We start from the raw sequence: 26,963 nt of genomic DNA, 5'->3' as shown, positions 1-26,963 counted from the left end.
TCTATAACCTTTTCCCAGCAACAGATGAACCATTTGAGCTAAAACATCAATTAATATTCTGCAAGTTGTGAACTGAGTTCTAACATTTCCATTTTTATCTGCCAGTATTTTTAAGAATAAAACCTGTGAAATATTGTGAGAAAAATACAGTTTATAATTCAATGGAATAAATGATAGAGAAGAGAAGAATGTTGATGTCAAAACTATGAGCTTTTAAGACAAATATTCAGGTCAAATCATGGGATTTGAAGCATTTGAAGTAGGTATATGGGCATTACTAATGGAGATTCTCTTATTTATTTTTAACAGCTTTGAATGTTTCTTCTAGCCTTATGTCATCACAATTTATGTTCTCCTACCTCCTAACTCAGTCCCTTAGCCTAGTCATTTTGAGAAATATTCTCCCTGGTTGTACTTAAATAGCTCTTGGAGAAACAGACGGTTGCACTAAGTTCTCTCAGAATACATGAACTGGAAAGCGTCTCAAGTACCATCAACAGATGATTTTAAATTTTAATTTGAGATGAAAGTTGAAGTATTGTTTATTAAACAGTAGCATACCCAAAGATCAATTTCCTAAAATGATTCAATTACTTTAAAAGGTTAAAGAAGAAAAACAGACACCATAAAGGACTTAACCCTAACCTTGCATAGCTCAGCTGGGAGTGAAAGGACAAATCAGCTCTGGTAGAGATAATGAACAGCAGGGAAGAAACCGGCAGAGAACTCAGACTTTCCCACCAGGGTTTGCTTATTACAAAGCAAATGCAGACTCCGATGGATGGCTAAGGACTATCGAAAGGTGACCCAGAAATGACTCACCACTAGTTTACTTGCAGTTGTTAGAAACAAATTTATGCTCACTAGACCAAACCTAATAATAAGTGAGAAAGATGACTGAACCGAATGATTAGAGATCAATCCATTAATAGCACGACCTGCTATTTTAAAAACTTCTATACTGCAGACTTTCACATAAAACACATTCTCCTTCATAACAAGAGGGAAAAACCAGACAAACAATTTTATTTCCTGCAGAGATACGTTGGCTGTCACTGCAAAGGTGACCTGAGAGATGGCCATTAGGCCTCATTGCTTTTCTTAATGTCCATTTGGATCTCTCATAAATTGAGACCATGACATTATGAGAGTATTTATAGAGTAAATACTATCCAGCACACATCTGGGTCCACCTTTCTTTAGGATTCCTGCCAATATATAGAAGAGACCTATTTGGAATTTGAGACTATATCCAGAGACTTCTTCGAAAAGCTATACTCTTCCTAAATTAATACTTTTTTTTATTAACAGATGTAAATTTGAAGGGGAAATACCATATACTATAAGCCATCAGGGAATAGCCAGCCTCTACAGGATGACTCACAGTTTTCATGTGAATGGCAGCGATGCTGAGCTACAACTCTAAGCTCCTCGGTACTCTAGACTGAATCATTCCCTCTGTGAACTCTGCAGGCGCTTTATGACAAATGTACACATGTGTATGAGGCATGTGACCTTGTTGGCAGTTATCTGCTGTGTCAAGGGCTATTGGCAGATGCCCAAGAATTGATTGACACATATCTTACAGAACTGGAGTTAATTAATATGTCTACCAATTCCCAAATGTACCACAGGAAACAGAAAAATCTGTTTAATACAGCAATCAATGACATACCGTGTGTGGTCAAAGGGCATTCACTAGACAGAAAAACTGGATTTTTTTTTTGGGAAGATACTAATCAAGAGTGTATATATAGCTATCAAAATGCTAGAAGAAGAAAAAAAGTCTATTTTTATAACTACAAGGCTAAACTTGATGATATTTAAGAATTTTTTTTAATCACTACAAATAGCAAGTATAATAATAAGCGATAATTTTTTCCAAAAGATTGAAAGCTATTAAATGATGAATGGGGCCTTGCATTTTTTTTCAAAAGCAGCATTTTAACTTGTGTGGCATTCTGCCACAAAGATATTCAGTTCATATGCAGTTTTCTAATGGTGAGGTTTCTACAAGCTTGGAAACTAAGAATAAGACAAGAGTTACTTTAAGGGAGGTATACTGCAGAGCAGAAGTTGAATATGGCAATGTTCCTGACAGTCTTCCCAAATGCTAAAAGTGAAGACCCTTCTTTTCTTAAAATACAATTATTTGTAGTCTAAAAACACTGTGTAAAATTATATAATACAATTATATTTCATTGCCTTTTTGGCATGTGAAACAGGTATCAGGAAAATATGCATACAACTTCCAACCTAAAATCTAAAAGGAAAATCTTGTAACTGAAGAAAAGGAGGATATGAACATGAAAGGGAGCAGTGGGGTGGGGTGGGGGATATGGTTTGGAGACAGGAAGGAGGAAGGACAGAAGAGGTAATTATATTATAATACGGTAGACCATAAGTGTTATTTAAAAGGATTTTTGAAGATGGTGTTTTCAAGTTCCATGAGCGTGTGAATCTTGAGGCAACATTCTCAGCCTCTCCAGGCTTTCCATTAGTGTCATTCTTTTCTAGCAGTATAAAGTGCACATTGTCTGTCTTTCTCAACTTCATAAACAGCAAAATTGGTTAAAGCCAAGGATAGCATTTTAAGTAATAGTATAGATCAATTTAAAGCAGATTGTCTCTGAAGGCAGCTTAAGCATTGAAAATTAAATTTGATGTAGTCTAGACAAGCCCTGGTGATAATATCTTTTCCAGAATTTCCTAGATTGCCTGTCTAGACTGCTCCAAATTCCCCAGGTAATTGCATAATCATCTTCTTTCTGACCTCCTACTCTGGAATGGTATTTCATAATTTATAGTTTTCATGCAAATCAAAATCACTGAGCTTCTTAAGGTAGACCTGTCTCAAAGCTCTGAGTTTCTCAGGAAAAAAACTTGCACCTCACTATGTCATCTCAAAGAAGCTCACATTGGAAGCTAGGCTTATTTATTATTTCAGTGGAGGGGAGCCTGAGCAAATGGCCTGTAGCCGTTCGGTCCCCTAACCGCCCACCCAAAGAGCAGCATGCATAGTTGGCTTGAAATATGATACATTATTAACAACATGAAACAGCAATTATAGAAGGGGCAGGGCACATCACTATAGGGAAGATGACAGCAATTCGTGGATGATACGGAGAACTTTAGCATTAGTAGATACCAAAGTAGTGACAGTTTCAGATTTTGAAGCCATGAGATTTAAGACAAATACAGAAACATCTAGTAAGGATAGCCTAGTGGCATTATTTTTAGTCTCAGATGAGGGGAAAAGTAAATAAGAGGTAGGATGACAATTACTCCTGAGATGAACAGCAAAAGCTTTCGGTATGAGACACGTACATTTTTTAGTATTCAGTGTTCTTGTGCAGCAATGCCTGCCTATCAGAGCTCCTATATCTTCATTCCAATCATCTATGTTAGAAACACAGTTGCAGTAAAACAAGCAACTGGTTCTACACGGAGCAGCTAATGACAAGGAAAGGGCCATGGAAACCCTGGAATCTGGGGCCAGAAGAAAGCCGTGCTTCAAGTGAGATTAGAAGTTTGGAGCTTGTGTGGTACTAAGTGTTAGGAGGCAATGAGTCGAACTAACATATGGATACCTAGGCAAAGATGCTTTTATTTTGCTTTACATACTATGAGCAAAGACTCCAAGATGTTAATTAACTTCTCCAGGGCTTCCCAGTGGGTCAATTGTAGTATGAGATCTGAAGCCTGTTGTGATAGCAGTCTATGCTTGTCTGCTCCTCTGTAGTAAGAGTCCTGAATGTGCTGCTGTATCCTTGTGTGCTCCTCAGAAGGAACATTATGGTGCCAGGTACAAACTGCACTACAGTGGAGCAGGTTTTTAGGATCCCTCACTGATGTCAGCAGTTTAGCATTGGGTGGTAGCATAGGGGCAGTAGTTATTTAATCAGTTTAGAAGCAACTAAAAGACTGTGTGTTATCTACAACGCCATGTGTGTGAACCAGTTCCTAATTCCCTCAATGGGAAATGAGGAACTTAAAGAGGACCCCCTTCCCTAAAGATCATGTCATGATGAAACATCTTGTTGATATCAGCAAATATTTCATATATAATTGTGAGGAAGAGAAGGAGAAATACAATGCTAGGTGGGTACAGGCAGACAATTTACCTGTATGGGTGTGTTCTCAGGAAATTATCCTAAACTTTCCAGTCTCCTAAGGGAAGTAACAGCAGAAACTGCGATACATAACTGGTTTTAGCATTGGAAACTCACAGCCCGTGATGTGTCACCTTCCATAAAGAAGATAAAGCATATAACGTTTTGCTTTCTTCTCTTTGAAATCAAAACACGCATCCCTATCCCATAGGACACTTTAGGGAATAAGCAGGAGCCTAGTGCTTACCATATAAGTGGCTGCATGCGAATTTGGTTGTTATCTTTAGGATTCCAGAAATATTCTGTGAACAAATTCTTTATTTTTTGAGCATTTCTAAACTCAAATTTGGAGGAAAACTCTGTCACGTATCACTTCCTCACCACACGAACACTGTTGTTCCGAAGAGTCAGAGTCAAAAATGACAATGGTCTTTATAATTGAGACAACTGAGAAACCCAGCTCAACATGTTCCTTCCAATGTTAGGAAGGTCTCCTTGTTTTAATTTTGATTTAAACTTATTTGACTATATTTCTCTCACTAAAGTTTCCCTCTGTAACATCTTTAGTATGACAAAATCCATTTTTTCTTTTCCATGCCAATATAATAACAAAAAATATAAAAGCAATACCTAACAAAGCAAAAACCCAAATGTGAGATTCCATCCTTGAAGGCATGTATAGAAAGTATCATTCTTAGTCCTGAATCAAAAACCAACAAAACAAAAGAGGAAGAGGAAGAAACCTTTGACTGAGAAAGGGATGGAGGGAGCAGGAAGGAGTATACATTCAAATTGCCCACATGTGTCTCCCACACAAAGGACAACGCTGAAATCCAGGATGAGCACAAATGCTTTCTCCCTTTCTCCTGCCACAGGGGTATTGACGAGTGATGCTCTCTCTGGTTTATATCCACAGACTAAAATTAATAAATTAATAGCCGCATCTGAATTTGAAGCCGGTCCCCACGAATAGTGAGCAGGAGACCAAATGAGCTGGACAGGAGCGGGGCAGGGCGAAAAGCCTTTTTATAAGTCAGCCTTACCTCAGGATGATGTCCAACCTCAATATATGTGCAAACTGGATGAAAAGCCCCAGTTCCGCAGGCATACAAGTGAGTGTGATTATAAGCCTTCAGGACCTTGATGAAATTAGCACATTCTTTCTGCAAAACAAAAGGCAAACCAGTTAGTTCCAGCAGTCACCCTGACTGAGGAATCTAGGGTGCTGGGCAATTTGTGGTAGACTTTGTATGCATCTCTTTCCCAGAGTTTTTTAGGCTTAATTTTGATTTTGCTATTCTGTTTACAGCATTGCATGAATTAAGATAAAACATTCTTAAACTTTGAGGAAACAAATATAATATACTGTGTTGGCTAGTTTTATATCAACTTGACACAAGTTATAGTTATCTGAGAAGAGTGAACCTCAATTGAGAAAATTTTTTATAAGATTTGTATGCAAACTAGCCTATAGGGCATTTTCCTAACTAATGATTAATGGAGAAGGGCCCAACCCATGCTGGGTGGTGCCTTCCCTGAGCTATTGGTCTTGGGTTCTATAAGAAAGCAGGCTGAGCAAGCCACAGGGAGCAAGTCAGTAAGCAGCAGCCATCCACAGCTTCTGCAACAGCTCCTGCCTCCAGGTCCCTGCCCTGTGTGAGTTCCTGTCCTGACTTCTTCAATAATGAACAGTGACATGAAGTATAAGCCAAGCAGACCTTTACATTTCCAAGATGCTTTGACCACGGTGTTTCATCACAGCAATGATAACCCCAACTAAGACAGTTACCCTTCCATAACTCTTTCACTAAATCTTTTCGAAAACAATCTCACCTAATGGAATAAATAGTTCTGGGTTGCCAACATCATGGATGACTTTTCCCACAGAGAGGACAATAGCAAACTCTCGAGATAACAAATTATTCCAATGAGGTGATGGTGAGATTCTCCATACAAAAGTGACTTTTGAGTTTCAATTTAGAAAAGGGGAACAAAAATAAAAGATAGCATGTAGCTAATCACCATTTGTGATCTAATCTTAATTCTTTCTAATGAGTTGAAAGAGTTTTTCTAGGATGTTCATAGTTTTCTGAGTTATTTTTCAGTTGAATATTTAAAAGTAAGCCTTACGGCTGGAACTATATAAATGCAGATAAACTCCCCATGCAGACTACTGTATAAATGAGCTTGGTTCACAAAATGGAGAAGCAGGTTGATTCTTCTGTTCCTAAGTGTGTTGTGCCCTCAAAGCTTTCATGTGACCCGTGACTTCTCAGGTGTGAACTCAGAAGGCATCTGGCCTTATGCAGTCAGTTCAAGTTTATAACTGGAGTGTTATAACAATCTGAGTACATTTCCACATGGCATTTGCATCCAGTACCTGCAGCTGATGACTTCGGTCTTAACTCCATTGGCCCATAAAATAAGGAGCAGGCAACTTCAGCTAAGTAATTGACATTTAAAATCAAGAAAGTGCCTGCTGTTCATTCTGTCTGGTTGTACCAGGGTGAAGCCTGATGTTGTCCTTTGAAAAATATATTTCTCTAAAGATGAATTGGACTTACTTAACACAAAATACAAGTTTTAGATGTGAGTTCTCACGCTTTCTTAACAATAATGTGTAATTTGGACAGGTAAGAACTACAATAAAACACTTCTTAGTTTTGTTAAATTGATTCAGAATGTATTTTTTTTCTTTTTTCCTGACTGAAGTTAACTGACTTTGCAAATTGCTCTGACACGAGGAAATGTTTCCTGGCTGAAAGGGTACATGTATTCCCGTCCTTGCTCACTTTGAACAGGTTAGGTCCTGCTCAAAAGATCATTGCTCTGAAGCGGATAAAACTTCACCTCCACTGTTGAAGCACAGTCCCCATTCTGTAACAGTTCCTCCTCCTTCCCCTACAGGACTCAACATGAATGCCTATGCAGAAGAAGGAGTTTGGGGAAAGGAAACATCTGATAAATTCATTTACAAATGAAGCATTCATGGGTCTGCCCACAGGATATATTTGTACTCCTCAAAAAAAATATGTCATTTTCAAAGAAGCCATTTTTAGAATTTTTTTGCTTTGAAATATGTAGGTGGCCGTGTATTCTGCTTTTACAGAGACAGTCATCCCTCAATGTGGGCTCAATATTGTCATATTCAAGATGATAAATAGTGAGTTCCAGTACCATATGTCAAAATCAAGATATTGGCTGTGCATGCATGGGGAAGCAAATGGATGTTCCAGTAAGTAATAGTTTCAGACCCAGACAGATGCCTTGTTCATTTCAGAAGAGAACAGGACTTCACTTGGTCTGTGTGCTTGCTTGTAAAGACTCACATGCCATTTTGCATACAAAACTAACTTCTCCAATTCTATTATTCACATTTAATACCTACTAACAATTTAAAAATAGACCATGGTTCTCTGTGGTATAAAAAGAAAATATAATTATGAGTACAAATACTTGGAAACACAAAGGAAAGGTCATGTTACCCTTACCACTGTTATGAATTTTAATAGCATAGCTTTTGTGAGATCATTATTTCTTATAGATTAGATAACCAGTTAGCAATTTACCAACAACTAAGTCTATCTTTCCAAAGAAACTAGAGGGTTATAATTAACACAAGAAAAACTCCCCAAGCACTTGAAAGCCACAAAATTGGACCACATTGAATATTAAATTCTCAATTTGTTCTCTATTAACTGTTAAATAGGGAACCACTATACTATGACAGCCATTCTTGTACAAAGCTTCTGGAACAAAATCAATCATGGGACTATAGCTGAGAAACCTGGCAAAGTGTCTGACTGAGTGTGCTGATAACAAGTGAGTCTATCTGAGTTACAGAAAACGGAGCCCCACCCTGTTGGCCCAAGGCCTAGAATGATCTCCTTAATTTCCCCACTGAACTCTCACAGTTGGCAGCAAATGGTACTGTTTGCCATGCCCTGGGGCTACCTTAGTATTATTTTCAAAGTAAAGGTTGATGCAAATAGAGTGGGGAGCAATTTCTTGGGCTTAGAGTGTAAAAAGATGGTTGTAGGAACACAAAGGAATGGAAGGAAATACTTTCAAGATTGGTTTTAAAATAGCCAAAGGAAGAGTCCTCAGCAGCAATGGAGGAGGAAAGCAGACAGAAAGAACTGAACAAAGAGGAACCAAAAACTTGAAAGATGTGGCAGAAAGGATCTGTTCTTCCGAGAACGTCTACATAAAAGCCTATCAATACTGTCATTCATTTGCCTTCCTTTTCTAGTCATGGCTGCCAAGGTGGGTGAGTGTTCCAAACAGGATATTCATTTTATTCTGAGGCTGCCTGGACATTCCTCTAAACTAGAAGGAAGCGTGGCAGCAAAAGGAAACACACTTCACACGTTGCTGCTCTGGGGAGACAGAAGAGGAGTGTTTCTGACCTTTCCTTGAACCATGACGTTTCTCAAAACTCAGAATGTAATGTACTTTTTGGCATTAAACTCCTGCACTGCCTTGCTCCACACTGGCGGATTTACAGCTCAATAAAGACAGTGCGGTCAGCTCCAAATGAATTCATTTTTCAAGCCTTGATCCTTTTGGAACTGAAGTTGATATACACAGATGAATTTGGTAACAAGTTGATGTCCTGAGAGCCAGTCAATCACAGGGACCTTCAGATCAACAGTCCCCCAAAATCATTAGTTTAGAAGTAAGAGCAGTTATAATCCAATAATACCCAAGCCCACACCTGAGGGCCATGATAAATCAACCTCTATGACAAGCTGTTTGAATTTGAGTCTTAGGGGTTTCCAGCCTTTCTGGATCATATGAATAGAAGAATTGTGCATAAAAATATGATCTCGAAGAATAGATGTAAAGAAAATACCTATCCCTGAAAAAGATCTAGGAGCTGAAAGCAGAATGAATGGAAAAACAAGCATCACAGATCCAGATACGGAGCATTGATTAGACTGTGCTGCAGACTTTTCCTGGACCGTTACAAAAATAAAGCCCTCCATCTGTCAAAACAACTGCGCCATGCATGAAAATTAGAACAGAGTGGAGGTGTTTTTAACTAACTTCCCATCATTACACTCTCTACAAGAGAATATAATTTACCTACAATTCCAATTACCTCCTTCCCTGTTCTTAAATTATGTATGAAATAGTGAAAATTTAATCTAAATAAAGAAGTTGCTAAAAAAAAAATGGGGATGAGACTGTGAACATGAACAATCTCTATTCAAATCTATTCAGCTCATGATTAAACCAAGCAAACTTGTTCTGGTTCAAATATAAATGAGCCCCAAATGAATGGGTAGAGAGTAGCACTGCCTCAGGTCAATGACAATTCATTTGAAAGGAAAAATCAATAGTCCCTGTGTCATCAGCCGTTTATGTGGAATTATTTTACTGTATAACACAGCAGCTGGGAAAGCAAAGGAATCTGTCTATCAGGATGGGTGGATACACTCTGCAGGAAAATCCATTAATAAGCTTAATTCCTGAGCTTAATCTGTTGGCTCTCTTTTCTCTGGTCCATTTATTTGGCAAGCTGGCTGGGTACTCTGAGCTTCATTCCAAAGCAGTAATCCCTGAGATTGTCCCTGTCACTCATTCAGTCCTTCCTTCTAGTCGAGCTTTCCCATATTTATCTGGAGGCAATGCCCCATCTTTTTCTGTTCTTAAATTGTGCTGTTACAGCTGTGATCTGACCATCCTTATCCATGTCTTCCTAATACTTCAAATTCACTACAGGATGTTGGAAATCTTCTTCAAAGAGACACCGTATGTTCTCATTTTTGAATTGCCCATCTAATGTTGAACTTGTGACTTCTACCATCCACGCCTTTTTAACAGGATTCATCACTCAAAGAGAGATACAGACTGTCTTTACAGTGCAGGAGGAAGAGGAGCTAGAGAGAAGCCCAGCCTTTAAAGGACAGTTGGATGTCATTGTCACACATCCCCTTCTTCCATCCATGGTGTTTCATTTCAAAAGTTAGGTTTAGTTTTGGTAGGAGCCATTCATGTCCAAAATACTAGAGGATATTATATAGCCAGAAATATAAAATGAGCATACATATCCCTTAGTAAATATAGATTCTCTAACGAGTTTAGGAAGCATAGCACAGGTAGGATGTATCAGACTTCCCCTGGTAGAAGTAGATAATCCATTAGAATAGTTGATGCCATTACTCTTTCTCTTTTCTTCCTTTCTGTTTTAACAGTTTAAAGTTTATTTCCTTCATAAGGATCCTAGAACATAAAATCATGGAAAGAATTTTTTTTAAAGAAAGGAATGGCAGTCACCACATAGAGCAAGCTGGCTTAGAACTTGCTATACACACCAAACGGGCTCCAAACTCAGAGATCCAACTGACTCTACCTCTTGAGTGGTAGAATTAAAACATTCACCACCGTGCACAGTGAAAAAGATTTTTTTAATTATATAAATGTGTTGTCAATCACAAAAATTAATTGCCATGGAGTGAGCAAGGGATTAAAGTGCACATGCAGAGTCCTGTGATGGTTTCAGCCACGTGCTTTCAAAAGTCATACCTAGAAATCCTCATCTAGGAAAGCTGGAATGTGACAATATTCAATGCAGGGCCTTGGCAAACTAGTTAAAGGAGGCCCGTAGGATGACCCTAATCCAATCTACTTTGTTTCCTGCAAAGCAGAATTTGAGACACACAGGGAGACATCAGGAAGAGAGAAGGCACAGAGGAATGAGCATGCAGAGAGGCAGCTTGAGAAGAGTTTAGGACCAAGCCCAGGGGAGGGCCTCAGAGCCAGCCCTCTGATGCTTCGCTCTTCCACATGACAGGGACAAAATAAGTGTTGGCTGTTTCCAACCACTCTGTGGTCTGTGTTATAGTGTCCCAGGGAACAGTACAAACACAAAAGAGATTGTAGGCATGTTGGTCATGTGAAGATATAAGATGCTCAGTCAAAAGACACTTATAGCTATTATTGTTTAAATTATTTAGTCAAATTAATACAAATATAGTAGAAGAGTTTTGCTGTTGGTTAGCTAAATTATGGTCTGCTCCTTCTATTTCATTAAAGAGAAATTTCATTTGTCCAGCTTTTTTTGTTTTTGTTTTTTGAGACAGGGTTTTTGGAGCCTTTCTTGGAACTCACTCTGTAGTCCAGGCTGGCCTTGAACTCACGATCCACCTGCCTCTGCCTCCCAAGTGCTGGGACACAATTTGTTTTTCAAATAATTTAGACTAACAGAAAAATTTACATACACGTGCATACATGTGTATGTATGTTCATGTTTATTAGTGCATATATACATATATTCATGTGTTAACTTGGTGAAATGATTTCTGATTACAATTATACTTAAGAAATTTAAAATTTGTTAACATTTATTCATGTTCAATGACAATTTTGCTTTCTTTAAAAGTATGAAATATTGTTTCAATGAAGTTCAGAAAGTCTTACAGGTCAATTCAAATGATGTTATAAAGATAAAATAGGAACAGTGTTGAGATAGTCATTTTTTTTATCCATCAGTAAGCTGTACGGATTATGTATTAACCGACTCATCTTCCATTTTCTGTGTAACTACAGGAAAGTTGTTCAGGATCTCTGAGCTTCATTGTCCTCAACTAAAACTGGGATTCATGAGACAACTCAACAGAGCAATTGCATGTACTCATTAATTGTTATTCATTTTTCATTTTGGGGTCCTTGTTTTGTCTTTTCTGCACATAGCCCTGGCTTCCCTGAAACTCACTACATGGATCAGACTGGCCTCAAACTCATAGATATCCCAAGCCTTTCCTTTCTGAGTGCTGGGATTAAAAGCCCACAACACCATGACCTATGGTTATCCTTTCTTAGAATAAACATGTCTTTATTGTTTTGAATGCTTCTAGAGTGCTTAACTTTCATACTATTCTGCATCCTATACCATCCCATACATTATGCCAACAACTCAAGTATTAGTTCATTCCTGATGAAGACATACTTCCAAGAATTGAAACCCACACTTGGAGATAAACAGAGGCAGCTTTAGTAAAATTGGTTTTGAATAGTAACGTGTACACATCCATCTTCTGCTACAAATATAACTACATTTTGTTTATTAGAATTGTCAGGAAATTAATTCCAGTACTCTCACAGGGGAACATTCTCGAGTACAGACACTTTTGTGATAATGGGGGCCTTTGATCATCATCTAGTTAAGGCCATAGAGGAATTGTACTTTATCAACTCAGAAAGCTGGACTACATTCCCTAGACGTTTCTCTTCTGTGGTTTGGGTAGGGTTGCTCACATCAGAAGTTGGCTTTCTATGTGGAGGCATGCTTTCATCTAGAGCCATACCCTCCCTTGCCAAGGATCTGAAAAGCTGGCCCCTTGTGAGCATGCTGTAGCAGGTGGGCTGGAAACTCGCTCCCTTTTCCAGGCCACGCATGAGATCTTGTCTTCATCCTTGTCTAGTTGCATGGCAAAGCAAACCACCTTATTAAGATCAGCAACTGACTAATAGGAATTTGATGTAGAGAAAAGGAGTTCCTGATCCTCCTTGACACTTGTTCTCTCTACTTCACGTTAGCTTTCTTCTCTAACACCAATTCCAGCTTTCTACAGCATCTCCAGCACTGTTTATGAGTCAGAAGCAGTAGCCAGCCTTCCATAGATTCTTTTCCACATCCTACCATTGCATCAAGTTTGATATCTTTAGTAAAATCCTTTCTATACACCGCTTAGTTAAATCTGTCCTCTGAAGAAATTCTAACTGATGGATATCTTACTATAACAGAATAACTCATTCCAGTATGCCTGTCTAAAAGGTGATAATAGATTTGATATTTACCTCCCACTCACATAATCATTATTTGATAATATTTTTATTTATATGATGATTCATCCTTTCTTAAGTATATAATGAAGTATAGAATAAACACTTACATTAATTTAAGAATTATCTCAGCATGCTACTAGAAAACAAGTACTTTAGCACCTCATAAAGGCATATATACACATGAACATATATGCACAAATATAATCTATAGTTAATATTATGTAGCATAATATTATTATATATACATAATTATATAGCAAAATATACTTAATATATTCAGTACTTAGTTGAATATTACTAAGAAGTTTTAGTAGTGTTCTCCTTCTAACATAGTAAAGATAAAATTAATATCCTATGGTACTAATACCTACATTTTGAAATAGAATAATGTTTGCATTCCACTTCCCAGCAACCTCTCATGTAAATCAGAATGTCAACACTAATATTAAATGAGGCAAACAGAAATTTAGAAAACTTTAATGATGTTTTGTAGATGTAATGGTGATTAATTTTATTGCTCCCTTTTGAATCAAATTAAAGCTAAAAGGAGTCTAAAGTTGACTACAGCATATTTATCTTCAGACAGAGCTTATTATCTATGAGGAAAATATTCTTAAAATCAAGGTTAAATCTATAATATGATGGTCAGTGTATCCATGAAAGCAAGTAGAAATCCATTTATATGCATCAGAAGGTATGTGAGAAACAGAATATCAATTGTCATCTTCATTTTCAATAAAACCTATAATCAATATTATCAACAATTATAAAATATCAGATTTTAATCTACTTATAGCTAGTCATCATACTGTGATTTTATGAATACTTGCAAAAGCTTCATGGTTCCTGAGCCATATAGATAATGGCCTTATTACTCCCAGAAGGCAATAGCAATAATATCAACATTTATTGTATAATTCCATTGTGGCAATGAGAAGAGGGCCAGGTAACACCTGCCCCAAATGGATGGCTCTATAGAAGAGGAGTTATAGTTAAAATAATCTTGATGCTGCAGGATGGGTGTGTTGGGTTGGCTGAGTTGGATGAGATGGTACACTTCCTATCTAGTTGTTCAGCATACATGCCCAACTCTGGAGAAGGAAGCTGTTTTTCTTTCACAAGGCTGTTTGAAACCAGCTATTGGCTATTGAGAGGGAATTAATTTTCCAAGGCTCTTAACTTCAAAACACAATAGAAAACAATCTGTGACATAGGTAGCCAATGTTATCACTCAGATGAAAATGTGAGACAAATATACATACAAATTTTGATTTTTAAGCAGCTCTTATGATTTTTGTAGTCTCCTAGTTAAAACAAACAAACAAACTGTATTTTACTGGCAAAATTTTAGCAAACCTTCAAGTGCCTAAAATAAAACAAACAAACAGCTGAAGGTTAGTGACAATTCTGAACTTTGAAATATTAAACAAAACTGGGCACTTGGCATACAACTTCTGACATGTATGATACAAGTGTGACTTCAACTGTGTTATTTGTCAAAAATTAATGCTGTTAAGGTCCTGCAATCTGAGTCACTTTGGTAAAATGCTATTCTCCACTATAGCTTTGAATGTTCATAACAGTTAAGAACGGGGGAAAAAAACTCCTTGAAATGCAGTCCCTGGGTCCAGGTGCATGGTGCTACTCTCTGAATTGTATCTGGGAAAGAATTCCGAGAATCTGCTCCTTTTGGTTCACTCTCAGATGGTTGAAATTTTGATTTCCAATGATGTTCAAAATATTTCTAGCAGTCATACGGTTGCCATTTGGCTTTATTGAAACAGTGCAAAGAGAGATGGGTTAGTAGGATAAACAAAGAGGATTCAGAGAGCTATTGATTCAAAACAGATTCTTTTACCAGCTTAGCTCAAATTCACTTTGCATTTGCAAAGCATGGTCAAGAAAGTTAAGCCACCAAGAGGCACATGCTATAAAAACACATTGCATGTAAGGCCTTGGCAATCTCAGAACATGAGAGTAGAGTGCAGCAGTCAAAATGCACAGATCATATTTTATTTTTCTCATCAGCTTACCTAATACCAAATATATTACATATTTTCCAGCATCTCTCCAGTAATAGTTATAGTAAAGGTTATTATCACTTCATATCTCTCCCAAAAATATTGCAGTGATGTTATAGTTTAGCCCTGACACATCAAGTGAAGAGATGTACTAACTTCCACAAGAGAAGAAAATCAAGCTCTGATCAATGTTGTAAGAAATGTCCTTTACTATCAGATGAATGACAACATACCCAACTGTGTGTGTGTGTGTGTGTGTGTGTGTGTGTGTGTGTGTGTGTGTGTATACACTTGAGGGGGGGCAGGTAGCTTCTTTACCACAGCCCTCACTATGTGCAATAGCTGCTGTTAATATATGTTTGTTTCCATTGGGGCAGAGTAATGATGGGTTGAATCTCCCCAAACGCACAGGAGAATAAGGAGATCATTACTTTTCCATATAATGCTATAGCTAGAGGCAGAAACTATGTTAGCTCAATGTAATAACATGTGGTTACTTCTGGGTGATGATACAGTTTCAAACAGAAATCAAGCACTCTCTTGGCCACTTTAATAATGCTATATTCTCAAGGTATATAATATTACCTTCTGGTTTTGACTTACTTTTCTTCCTGTATTCTTGCACTGAACTGGGTACTGAGAAGACAGTGCTTTTCCAAGATAATTTGTTTCAAGACACTCTATTTCCAAGGGAATTGTGGAATCAGCCAGACAGGAAAGGGTGACCCACTTTTTAGAAACCACAGAGCATACACAAGGAAATTACAGTTTACTATTTTTGTAAATGTGAAGGTCAATTTTTATTGTGATTTCCATTCTATCTTGAAGTTCTGATGGCTACATGCCCACATGCTTCATCCTTGTGGTTTCTAGCATCGCAAGAGCACTTTGAAAAGAATTACTGTTCACAAATCCCCACTGACTACTATTTACTCAAGATACAGTACAGAATTTCCATGAAACTGCCCAAGTGTTACTGCACAAATCAGGTGTTGAATGAAATATACTTTTTCCTCTTAATCTTTCTTTCAGATTAGTTATTTATATTATTTCTTAAAATAATAATGGTCTTTGCTTATGCTTATCAAGAGAAAAATGTTACAAATCTTAACTAGTCATCTAATCTTTATCTCAAAATAATATGTAAAGAAAAAGATGGCAAAGTGGATACCTAAATTAAAGTATAAAAATAACAAAAAATTATGCTTCCAGCAAAAAATATATACATTGAGACAATGCCTAAATGAGGTTGAACAATAAATAAAAAGAATTTAAATATATTTCCAATGCATAAACATACTTTCAATATCTGAACAAGGAAAGTCAATATTAAAGAGCCAGATGCATTAAACAGAAGAATAATATGGAACATACTCTAATGTTAAGTTAAAATAAAATCATTTCATTGAAATAAAATCATTGTACTTTTATTTTATTAAATAAAAATTTCTGGGGAGAATTAAGAATTCACAAGAACATTATCTTATTAAAACATAAAAAAAATATGAAAATGCGGCCGGGCGGTGGTGGCGCACGCCTTTAGTCCCAGCACTCGGGAGGCAGAGCCAGGTGGATCTCTGTGAGTTCAAGGCCAGCCTGGGCTACAAAGCGAGTCCCAGGAAAGGCGCAAAGCTACACAGAGAAACCCTGTCTCGAAAAACAAAAACAAAAAAACAAAAAATATATATATATGAAAATGCATGCTCAAAATGCTGCTTCCACACACTGAACTCTATAGTTTCAGTGAGATTACCAAGTCCTACTGTTAACTTTAGATACTGGGTGGACCTCAATGTGTCTATCTCTCCCACACAGTCAGGGGCCACCAGCATAGTGTACCAGAAACAGCAAAGTCCAACTATTAATTTTTTCATTCTATAAGATCCATAAACATTTGTAATGAACTTTGAAAATCTGAGGTTGCTCTCCTACAGATACACTTCTGAATTTAAGATTATATTACATGTTATGACATGAGATTTTTGTAGTAGCTGAAATAACTGGATGTGAGCTAGAATTCAAATCTCAGATGTCAGGAGAGAGAGAGAGAGAGAGAGAGAGAGAGAGAGAGAGAGAGAGAGAGAGAGAGAGAGAGAGAGAGAAGAGATGTTGAAATGAATAATTTTGTAAACTATATAAAAGCTCAGTAGAATATTTTCCCATCCTGGCAACTGAAAATACTGATTTATTCATGCAACCAAATGTACTCAATAGTTTGTCATTGCATTTAGTATAAAATTTAGGTAAGTTGTCAGACAAGTATCACTATATCTTCACTGTTCTGACAAAATTAATTGGATAACCATATAACTCTATTGTGGTTCAGATCATAAGAGAGGACTAAATCAAAGTTTTCACTTACTATCTACAACTTGGTTACATAAAACAATAATACTGAGATACCAACTTTGGTCAGTATTCAGCGTTGATTTTTTTTTTAATAATTAATGTCTCAATAGCATAGCAAGTCCACCTTTGCTTCATCCACTGCCAACTGGTGATTACTGGAGTTAATGTCTCGATGAATCCAGAAAAGTACGACACTGGTGCAGCACTAGCAGTAGTCATCTCTTTGGTGGAATAATTCAAATCGAAAATTTCCTAGTGAGATCAAAGAGATCATCATTCCTTCCTTGTTATCGTTTGTGGTGTTGGTGTATGCTGAGGGTGCCCGTTGGTGTGGATGTGTGTACCTGGGTGTGCAGACATGCTCACATGCTGCTACTTGTGCAAACGAAGGACCGAGAGTGCCGCCCACATCAGTGTCTTTCCTCTACTGCTCCCGACCTTTGTCGTTTGACATCGGGTTTCTCGATGAACTTGAAGCACGTATGCAAGATGCCCAATGAGCTTCAAGTATCTGCCTTTCTTTGTCCACCTCAAGCTAGGATTCTGGAAGTGCTCCGCCATTCAGACTTTTTCTTTGGGTCCTAGGCATCCAATCCCTGCTGGCCTCTGCTTGCATTGTAGACACCTTAGCAAATGATTCATCTCTTCATTCAGAGAAACATTTTTTTAATCTTAGCTTCCTACATAAAACTTAAAATATTAGGAAAAAATGAATGACTTGGTTCTGAATGAGTGTTATACATTTCTTTATTTGCTGGTCTAGTAAATGGGATATTGTAGTTTATAATGACACACTGACTCTGACTTAACTTCAACCAGGTATCTCTGAAGAGCCACTCAATATTTGTATGTGCATCTCTGTACTGTTCAGATTTAGCAAAAACACTGCTGGCATTAGAAAATCATCCTTGGCCTCTAATAGCCCATCAGCTTCACTACGCTTCATGTTCTACCCTTATCGCTCTGGTTTGTCCTCAGAAAGAACCTGTCAACTCATCAGTCAGAGTTCTCTTTATCCTGAGAGTTTTACTGTGGTAGCCCCCCACCGCCCCTCCCCAAACTTCATCCTACTTCTTGGCTGTAAATCTCCTCTTGTCCTTGTATTCTCATTGAATTCTGATTTCTCCACCCATCTGCAAATCCAACTAAAAGACACCATTAAATAGTCTCATATTAATGTTTAATATGCTGCCTGTATTTGGCAAGTAATTTGCAATGACAGCCTTCCAGTGTCTGCTAATAAACAGATACATCAAGGATGGTGACTTCTGTGCTTTTTGTTCCTGGATCCATCTCCTTCAGCAGGGGACAATGACACTAGTTGATGGAGCCATTCTATACCGGAGAATTCAAATCCTTCCTCTACACTTTAGAATGCGACTGACAAGCAGATTGTCTTTTGATAATAGCTGCTTACAGACAGATGTATGCTTTAGGAAACACACAGCATGAATTTCTTCTAAATGCTAGTATTTAAAATAGATAAGACCTTTAGATATTTCTTTGTGCTTTATATATTCTGAAACATTGATGAAGCATAAAATAGAGAACATATTTTATAATGAACTAACTTATGGTAGTCTATTTATTGACGCATTTTAACTATTTTTATGGTTTGTTCAGATTTGAAGGTATACTTCCAACCCACTGCCAACTTAATTTTATTAACAAAGTTTACATAAAGAAGAAATGGCCTTGGATAAAGGCCATTTGCCTAACAGTAAATGATAAAACGCTTATAGCACTGCATACTAATGTTTGACTCCATAGTGTCTAGGATACTGTAAGCTACATAGTCATTTCTTACTATTTATTTGAAAAATAAAGGTGGGAAAGACAAGTAACAAAAACTAACAAAGAAAAAAGAAAGAAAAACAGAATGTAATGTGTAAAAAGAATGGAAAGGTAATTTTATAACAATGACACAGGGAAAAAATCATTATTCAAGAGAAACAAATATGAACTAACATACATAACTCTAGCTGCACAGATCATTTGCCATTTAATATAAATATGTGTGCTACAATATCACGTTTTGTTAATTATTCTCCTCACATGTAAGCCATTATTGAAATTATATTTTTATTAGCATTGTTATTATTGCCTATTTTCTTTATATAAAACTGTTTCCATAATAGAACAATATCACCCATTCTTTCAAATGTTAAGTCCACAAGCAAAGACTGATGTTCAAAAGAATATCAGAGAAGAAGAGATCACATGGTAACATATTACTTAGGAAGTCACTAGAATAATTCAGCAGATGAATGCTTACCAGGATGTCTTTTCCGGCCCATTTGCATTCATCTCTTCTGGTGTAAGACACTGGCCATACAATCTAAGGACAGAAAGAATTGTGTTTGTACCAATTAAATTTGCCAAGAGACTCAGCATTTTATAATCTTTGTATTTGTTCGGGACAACTATGGAAAATAAATACTCTATGGAGGAAGAGGTCAAATGTGACCTTCTTTTAACAACAGCAAATGAATTTCTGTGTTAAGTCATGCAGTTTCCATCTATCCACTGTTCTTTGATCCATATAAATTAGAGTTGGAAAGCAGTTAATGTGATCAATAGATGGAAGAGTGTGACGTGGAAAGAGCTGCTACCCTGGGTGGGAAAGGAAGGCCATCCTTGGAAAATATGAGGATCTAGGTGAAAATTGGCAGAGAGCATGTCTCATGTTCTTCCAAATTCCTCAGTATTTATCGTGAAGTAGTGATTTTGAAAATTTATCACTAGCATACTCTGAAAATATCTCTCTGAACCAAATTCCAGGCTGACACACTAGAGCGCGACCTGAAATGTTTGGCAAACACAGCTTCCAAAGTCATCTCTTTCTCTGTTGCTCTCTTTCTTTCTGTCTCCACCTGAAAATACGGAATATTTAAGAATAACAACATATGTTTTGAGAAGATAAAAGTGGAAACAAAGAAAAAATATAGCTCTGAAAAACTGCTTCTTTGACAGGCATGGTGTTCCTTAGCTAAAGAGCCTAGTATTTGGGATACAGAGGCAAAAAGACTTGCCAGGGCTCCGCACACCTCATGAGTTCAAGGCCAGGCTGGTCTACATACATAGTGAGTCAGACAAGCCAGGGTTACATATAGACAGTAAACCATGGCAACCAGGGCTCCATTTACAGAATGAGTCAGAGTGAGTCAGGACAGTCGGGGCTGCCTGTATACAGTGAGATTCTCCCCTCCTCCCGGTGTGTGTGTGTGTGTGTGTGTGTGTGTGTGTGTGTGTGTGTGTGTGTGTTCAGTACAACTATAAAGCCAACATACAAAAAGTAATTTTAGGGCTAGGCTAGACTGCATACACAGAGTGAGGAGTCAGGCCAGGCAGGGCTACATGTAGAGAGTAAGTCAGGACAACCAGGACTACATAGCAAGACAGTGTCTTACAAAAACAAATAACAAAAATCATGCAAAACCTCAACTACTTAAATGATTTTAAGTGAGTTTTAATTCTTCCAGTTGTGAATCTGGTCACAGTAGACTATGCTACTGGTAGTGGCTTATTCAGTTGCATATGTTTTCTCTATAATAGCAATACAAGTACTCTTATCCAAATTTCAGTACAAAAATTTCCAAATTCCATGAACAATTTCAATGGGTCTTATCTGTACTGGGCAGAACAATTTATCATTCCTGCATCAGTTTTCTTTTCTAGTAATATTTGTTCATGTCAGGGGGAAATGTCATTCGTTAAATAAAAATCCAGAGTCAGGGGCAGTTTATTATTTATGTGTCCTAGAAAGCTTTCAGCCTTAGAATGATTGATCATCATTCATTTGAAGCCTTGGGATAATTCACTGTAAATGGTCACACACTCTGGCAAAGTTTGAGATTTTAATCCAGGGAATTAGTCCCCTGAATGCAGCAAACTAATAAACAAGAGTTGAGGAATCATTGAAATAACATGATGCCTTGAAAAATGCATTCCAACTTCATGTCAAAAATATGATGCTTAAAAAGACAGTGGGTACACCATCATTTTTTATCATTAAGTTCTTCATTCAGTGTGTACTCTTTTAGGTGATTTTCTGCCCATTTGTGTCTGTGTATCTAAATTAAAATTCATGTTAAATGTGTTCCACATGATATAGTCACATAGTAAAAACATTAAAAAATAGTACATTTATCATCTTTATCAATGAACATCACTCTGAATCTTGACATTCTAGAGGGGTAACAGGACAAAACCACATTCCATCTGTCTTCAGGTTGGTGCTTGAGGTCAGGAGATTTTCTTTTAAATTTGAAGTTCACAATGGATGAGGAAAAAATATGTATCTAACAGTAAACTAAGATTTGTAGGACATCATAGTGAACTTCAAGCTAAGTTCTGCTAAAATTATAGATTTTATTCATATATATGTACATATATATGAACATATATTGATTTTAGAAGACACAATGTTTTCTAGTTCTTGATCATTCTTTCTAAGCTATTTTAAGCTTATTTTATATTTTTCTTCTCCATCTAATATTAATAAAATAATATTATATGCATATTATATTTCAGGTTTTTTTTTACTCCAAAAATAGTTATCTTTTCATGGCTTAGTTTCATACTCTATTACTTAAGGTATTTCTTGACCTACTTTATGTGTGTGTGTGTGTGTGTGTGTGTGTGTATGTGTGTGTATGTGAAGGTATGTATGCAGATGTGTGAATACCAGAAGTTAATATTGTGTACCTTTCCTAATTGTTCTCCATCCTATTTTTAAGGTGGGTCTCTGAACTTTGAGCTCATAGATATGCCCAGAGTGGCTGACCATCAAGTCACTGGTATCCCCTTGTCTCAACCTTTTAAAAGCTAGGAATGCAGGAGTGCTCTAAGACTCCAGTACTTTATTTGGGTCTGATGACTGAACACTGGTCATCTTGGCTGCCCATCAAGCACTTTTGGGGATGAGATATTTTACCAGCCATACATTTATTCTTTATAAGAATTCTATATATATTTCTAGTATAGTTCTGAGAATTAAATTCAGAGACCTATGTATAGTAGAGAAGAACTCTATACCATTAATTAATACTTCTGATGAATGTTCTTATTAATCATTTAGATTAAATAGAATGCATTTATTATCTTCAGGAAAATAATCTTTCTCTTATTCTTCCAAACCTGAGCACACAGTTATATTTTTGCCTCAAAAATTGGTCGGCTCAATGGTCACCTTTAAGTTAACACATTTATTTTTACTGTTGTAAAACCAAGAACTATTTATGACATTATGTTCTGAAGAGTTCATGTCAATATTATTTATATTTGCTATGTTTTAATGATCATTTAAGCCATGAATACTAGAACATGCCAAAAATAAATAGCCAGATATAAATTGAATTCACTGTTTTAAGTAATGTGATATAATTAACATTAATTATTCATTCATTAATGATATATCTTAATCTTTGAGGTGACCTATTTTAGAATATTAATTTGAAAGTCATGGCAAGAGTTGTAACAATATTAATGTGACAATGTTCAGGAACTTTAATTTCTTACTTATTCATTGATTCAATTATTATTATTATTATTATTATTATTATTATTATTATTATTTTGGTTTTTTGAGATAGGGTTTCTCTGTGTAGCTTTGCACCTTTCCTGGAACTCACTTTGTAGACCAGGCTGGCCTCAAACTCACAGAGATCCGCCTGCCTCTGCCTCCCAGTGCTGGGATTAAAGTCGTGAGCCACCACCGCCCGGCTGATTCAATTATTTTTATTAACAGTCTAAATAGAAGACACTGTTATGTGTATGTTGGTTAGCTTATGGCCTGTGATAACTTGTACCCATGCTATATAAGCATTTGGCTCTTGGATGTGTCTCATTTATAAAATTATAGGATTTTGATGCAATGATTTGGTTCTTTTAAATTTTAGATACAATTTATTTCATTAGTAAAATTCATAAGATATATGTAAAAGAAAATGTTAAATACATAATTTACATAATCAGAGGCAATATGTGGTCATATATTTTCTATCTCTCTATATATCTAGCTATCATTTATCATACATCTATATACCTATTTTTCTATCTGTCTATCTGTCTGTCTGTCTATCTATCTATCTAATCTCTCATCTATCTAGTTAATCTAATATCTATTGTCTATATACCTATTTCAATATATGTAAATGAAATTTACAAAATAACAAAAGCTACTCAGAAAAATTTAACAAATATAATATCCTAAAGTTATAATACCAAATATTCTAGGATTCCAATTCACTTCATAAAGAATGATGCTTTGGGATAAAATATCCACACCAAAATTCTCTTTATTTTGTCACCATTTAAAAAATCTTTGAAAGAAAAAATTTATCATTTCATTGCTATTACCTGAGGAGGTTTAAATGTCACTCAGTTTCCAGAATCAGAGCTAGAAGCACCTGGTTCAGTGTCAGCATCACAATTTTACTATAAAATATCTGAATGCAATTTCATATGAATATACGTATTAATTTTAGCTTACTGTATATATGTATCTGAACTTTTGTGTTTAGGTAATAAAAAGAGAAAATGACAAATTTAAAGTTATATCAAGCTATACCAATGTCTCTGGAAGCCCTGCCTTTTTCTGAAGGGAAGGGAAGAATATTGGGGATCAAGCTGGAGAGAGGGTCTGGGAGGGGAGGAGGAAGGGAAAGTATGGTAGCGTGTGACATATGAGAGATGAATAAAAAAGTAATAAAGTTATGTCATACTAAAGAAATGACAATTTAAATATAAATACTTGTTTTATAGCCAGAGAAATACTCTCAAAGCAGAACAGAACCTTTTCATAGTTCATTTACTTTTAAGAAGTTGTCATCCAGTGTGTTCTCCACAAATAGCTCAGCACACCACATTAATGCCTTCAGTGGTATGGGGCAGAGCTACACCCACAGATACTGATAAGCATGTTCAGGGAAGCAGCTGTAGAAAGCCTTTGTTCCTCAGGGGATTTCTGCTGGAAAACTAAGGGAATTTGGTTGACTTATGGTAGAGCATGTAAATGTAGCAAAACAATTCTGTCTACCATGCCAATCTGTTTGTTTTAAAATTCATATAGTTCATTATTGAAATGAGCCAGAAGTCTAAAGGAATATTATTAAAAATAGCATCCTCCTTAAGTCTAAATAATCAAATTTGCAAAAATCTGGTGCCAGTGACCTGAAATCTGATTTTTAGATAAGGGTTTATAAACTTCTTATTTACAAAGGATTATTGTAAATATTGACATTATGGGTCATATGATTTGTCACAACTACTCATCTCTGTTGTATCATGCAACATAGAAACATATACAAATGAAAAGGAGTGCCTGTGTTTGAATAAAACTATGCACAAATGCCAGAAGGCCATCAGTTGACTCAGGTGACAATTGCTTGATGAATCCTTAGCTAGCCAGCACCATGGGAAGAAGGGCAAACTTACACAAATACATATATGTATGAATACTTAGTTATAATGTATTTCTCTAACATTTCAGGTTTTTAGGGTTTTTTTTTTACTGGAGGAATAAGCTAAAGTTTGTTCTTTTTAACCAATGGCCATCAAAATTACTATTATTTCTTCCATGTTGATATATGGCTTAGTTCATCTAATAGCATATTGCTATCATTCATTTTATATATATTTGGAAAAAACATCCTTTTTAAATATTGTTCTGTAAGTTGTCCTGATATAGCTAGAGAATGTCATAAAAACTTCAATGTTTAAAAATAATCGGAATATATATATACACATATATATAAACATATATATATTAGAATAAAGATACCTTTTGATAATCTTTAATATTCACCAAGTTGAATGAAAATATATGATCCTTTGCTCCAACATACAGCCTACTCCGTTCCTCATCCAAAAGGAAAGTGTGATAACTGGAGCTGTTGGCCAAGCCATTGAAAGTGATCACATTGTTGGATTCCAACATTTCTGAAAGGCAACGAAGCAAGACAATGGGGATGAATGTGAGGTCCTTCACAAGCAGACGTTATTGGGGCATGATAATCTAATGTTCTACTGTGATGGCAGTCAGTGCTTACTATTCAAGGTATTAAGAAATACACAGGTACCAACTATATGTACATACATACACCCCACATGCCCATTATATATATATATATATACACACACACACACACACATATAATCACATTAGAGTAATAGGTCATTCTTCAGTGATCAAAAAATAAAGGAGATAGAAAAGTTTAATAGTTTAATACCAGGGGTTTATGTACAAGCTATGCCTTATTTGAATCAACTTTATTAAGGTGTACAGCATTGCATATACACTTTCTAGGGAAAAACAGATACAAGAAGCATAAATTTTCAAACAATGGGAGTCAGTCATCATGAAGCTAATCAGGAAATGTTGCACAAAGGTAACATAGTAACCTTAAGTGAGTCACAAGTTGAGTGCTGAAGACCTTGTGATCTAGAAAACCATAGCTCCTCTGAGATCTCGGCCCCAGAACATTATTTCCCTTGCTAAACATATATCTGGTTTTAGACAAGGAACCAAGTTCATACTCCATATATCAGAGCCTCAGGGAAAGTTCTGGATCGGCCTAACCCTCTACACAGTAGAATGATCAACACTGTATATGTGCTTCTTTAATGGAATGATGGTTCAATCGGTTGTACCTGTCCCAAGTCATTAGCTATAATGACACTATGAGGTCAACAAGCTAGAGGGACGGTAGAGCAAGTCTCACTCAACATCCTAGATGGTTTCCCTTGTTCACCTGCAACATTTTATCATCTTTTGACCATTTAATTTTCTATACTACACAAATAGTTTGTAATATTTAGTAGCTAAAATATGGAGACATTAAATCATTCATTTTTATACATTGTGTCTCTTTTGCAACATCTCCATGGGATAAAAATACTGCAGTATTACAAACTGGGTTCTGAATTTGTGTCCCATGTTTTTCCAGTACATATTCAATGCAACTAATAAATTTTATGTGAATCCACTGAACACAGTCTCTTCCTAAGAGAGATAGATACAGCAAAGCAAATCTTGCCTCTCCCTTAACTCCCAACTCACAGGAAAAACTAGGTATGTTAGAAATTGCCATGCATTGCCTATGTCTTTACCTTTTTATAACAAATATGAGTTCATCAGAGGAATAATGGTCAAGCCCTTTGGTGTGTGGGTGGTGAGTCTATAGTATTAGACCAGAGCCGTTTCCACGTATTGGACCCTATTGCACCTCCCTTTGTCTTCTGGAATGCATGATAACATGATCTGCCTTCATGCATTCTTTGCCCTTTGATGTCATTGTCTGAGATTCCTACAGCTACATGATACCTTAAAAAAATCTACTCCTACAATCTACTGATCTTTGTAATTTTAAAAACTATAAATTGTCAGGGAGCCCAAATTTATAGGTAGCTAAGCAAATTTAAAACATCAGCTCATCCTATATCCATTTTAAGAAACATTAAGCAATGGAATGCTCAACTGAGACATGGATTTTAATTACAAACACATTGGAAATATGCAAGGGAACTATAAGTATCAAGTATGAGAAGTTACAGAAAAAGCATTGCTATTGTTTTGAGAGTTTCCCTGTTATAAGAGAAGGACCTTCACCAGAGTACCTTTGAATTAAGAGAGCGTTCTATAATCAATTATTTACACCTTGGGCCTCAGCATTGTGTAAGGTGGGAT

The 26,963-nt window shown here is 36.4% G+C and overlaps 1 protein-coding gene across 3 annotated transcripts in view; it reads right to left on the bottom strand.

The window, feature by feature from the left end:
- Positions 1 to 26,963, bottom strand: part of Sema3a (semaphorin 3A) — a 289,957-nt gene that overhangs the window by 121,329 nt on the left and 141,665 nt on the right. For all 3 annotated transcript variants that reach the window (XM_028862052.2, XM_028862061.2, XM_037203547.1), the window contains 3 exons: positions 25,059 to 25,216; positions 19,551 to 19,613; positions 5,156 to 5,275 (listed from right to left, as the gene is read on the bottom strand). In XM_028862052.2, coding sequence (XP_028717885.1) covers positions 5,156 to 5,275; positions 19,551 to 19,613; positions 25,059 to 25,216 — 341 coding nt within the window. The remainder of the gene's footprint in view (positions 1 to 5,155; positions 5,276 to 19,550; positions 19,614 to 25,058; positions 25,217 to 26,963) is intronic.

The sequence above is a fragment of the Peromyscus leucopus genome, chromosome 3 (genome assembly GCF_004664715.2).
Source record: "Peromyscus leucopus breed LL Stock chromosome 3, UCI_PerLeu_2.1, whole genome shotgun sequence".
NCBI lineage: Eukaryota > Metazoa > Chordata > Mammalia > Rodentia > Cricetidae > Peromyscus > Peromyscus leucopus.
This window is presented reverse-complemented; position numbering and strand designations above follow the sequence as displayed.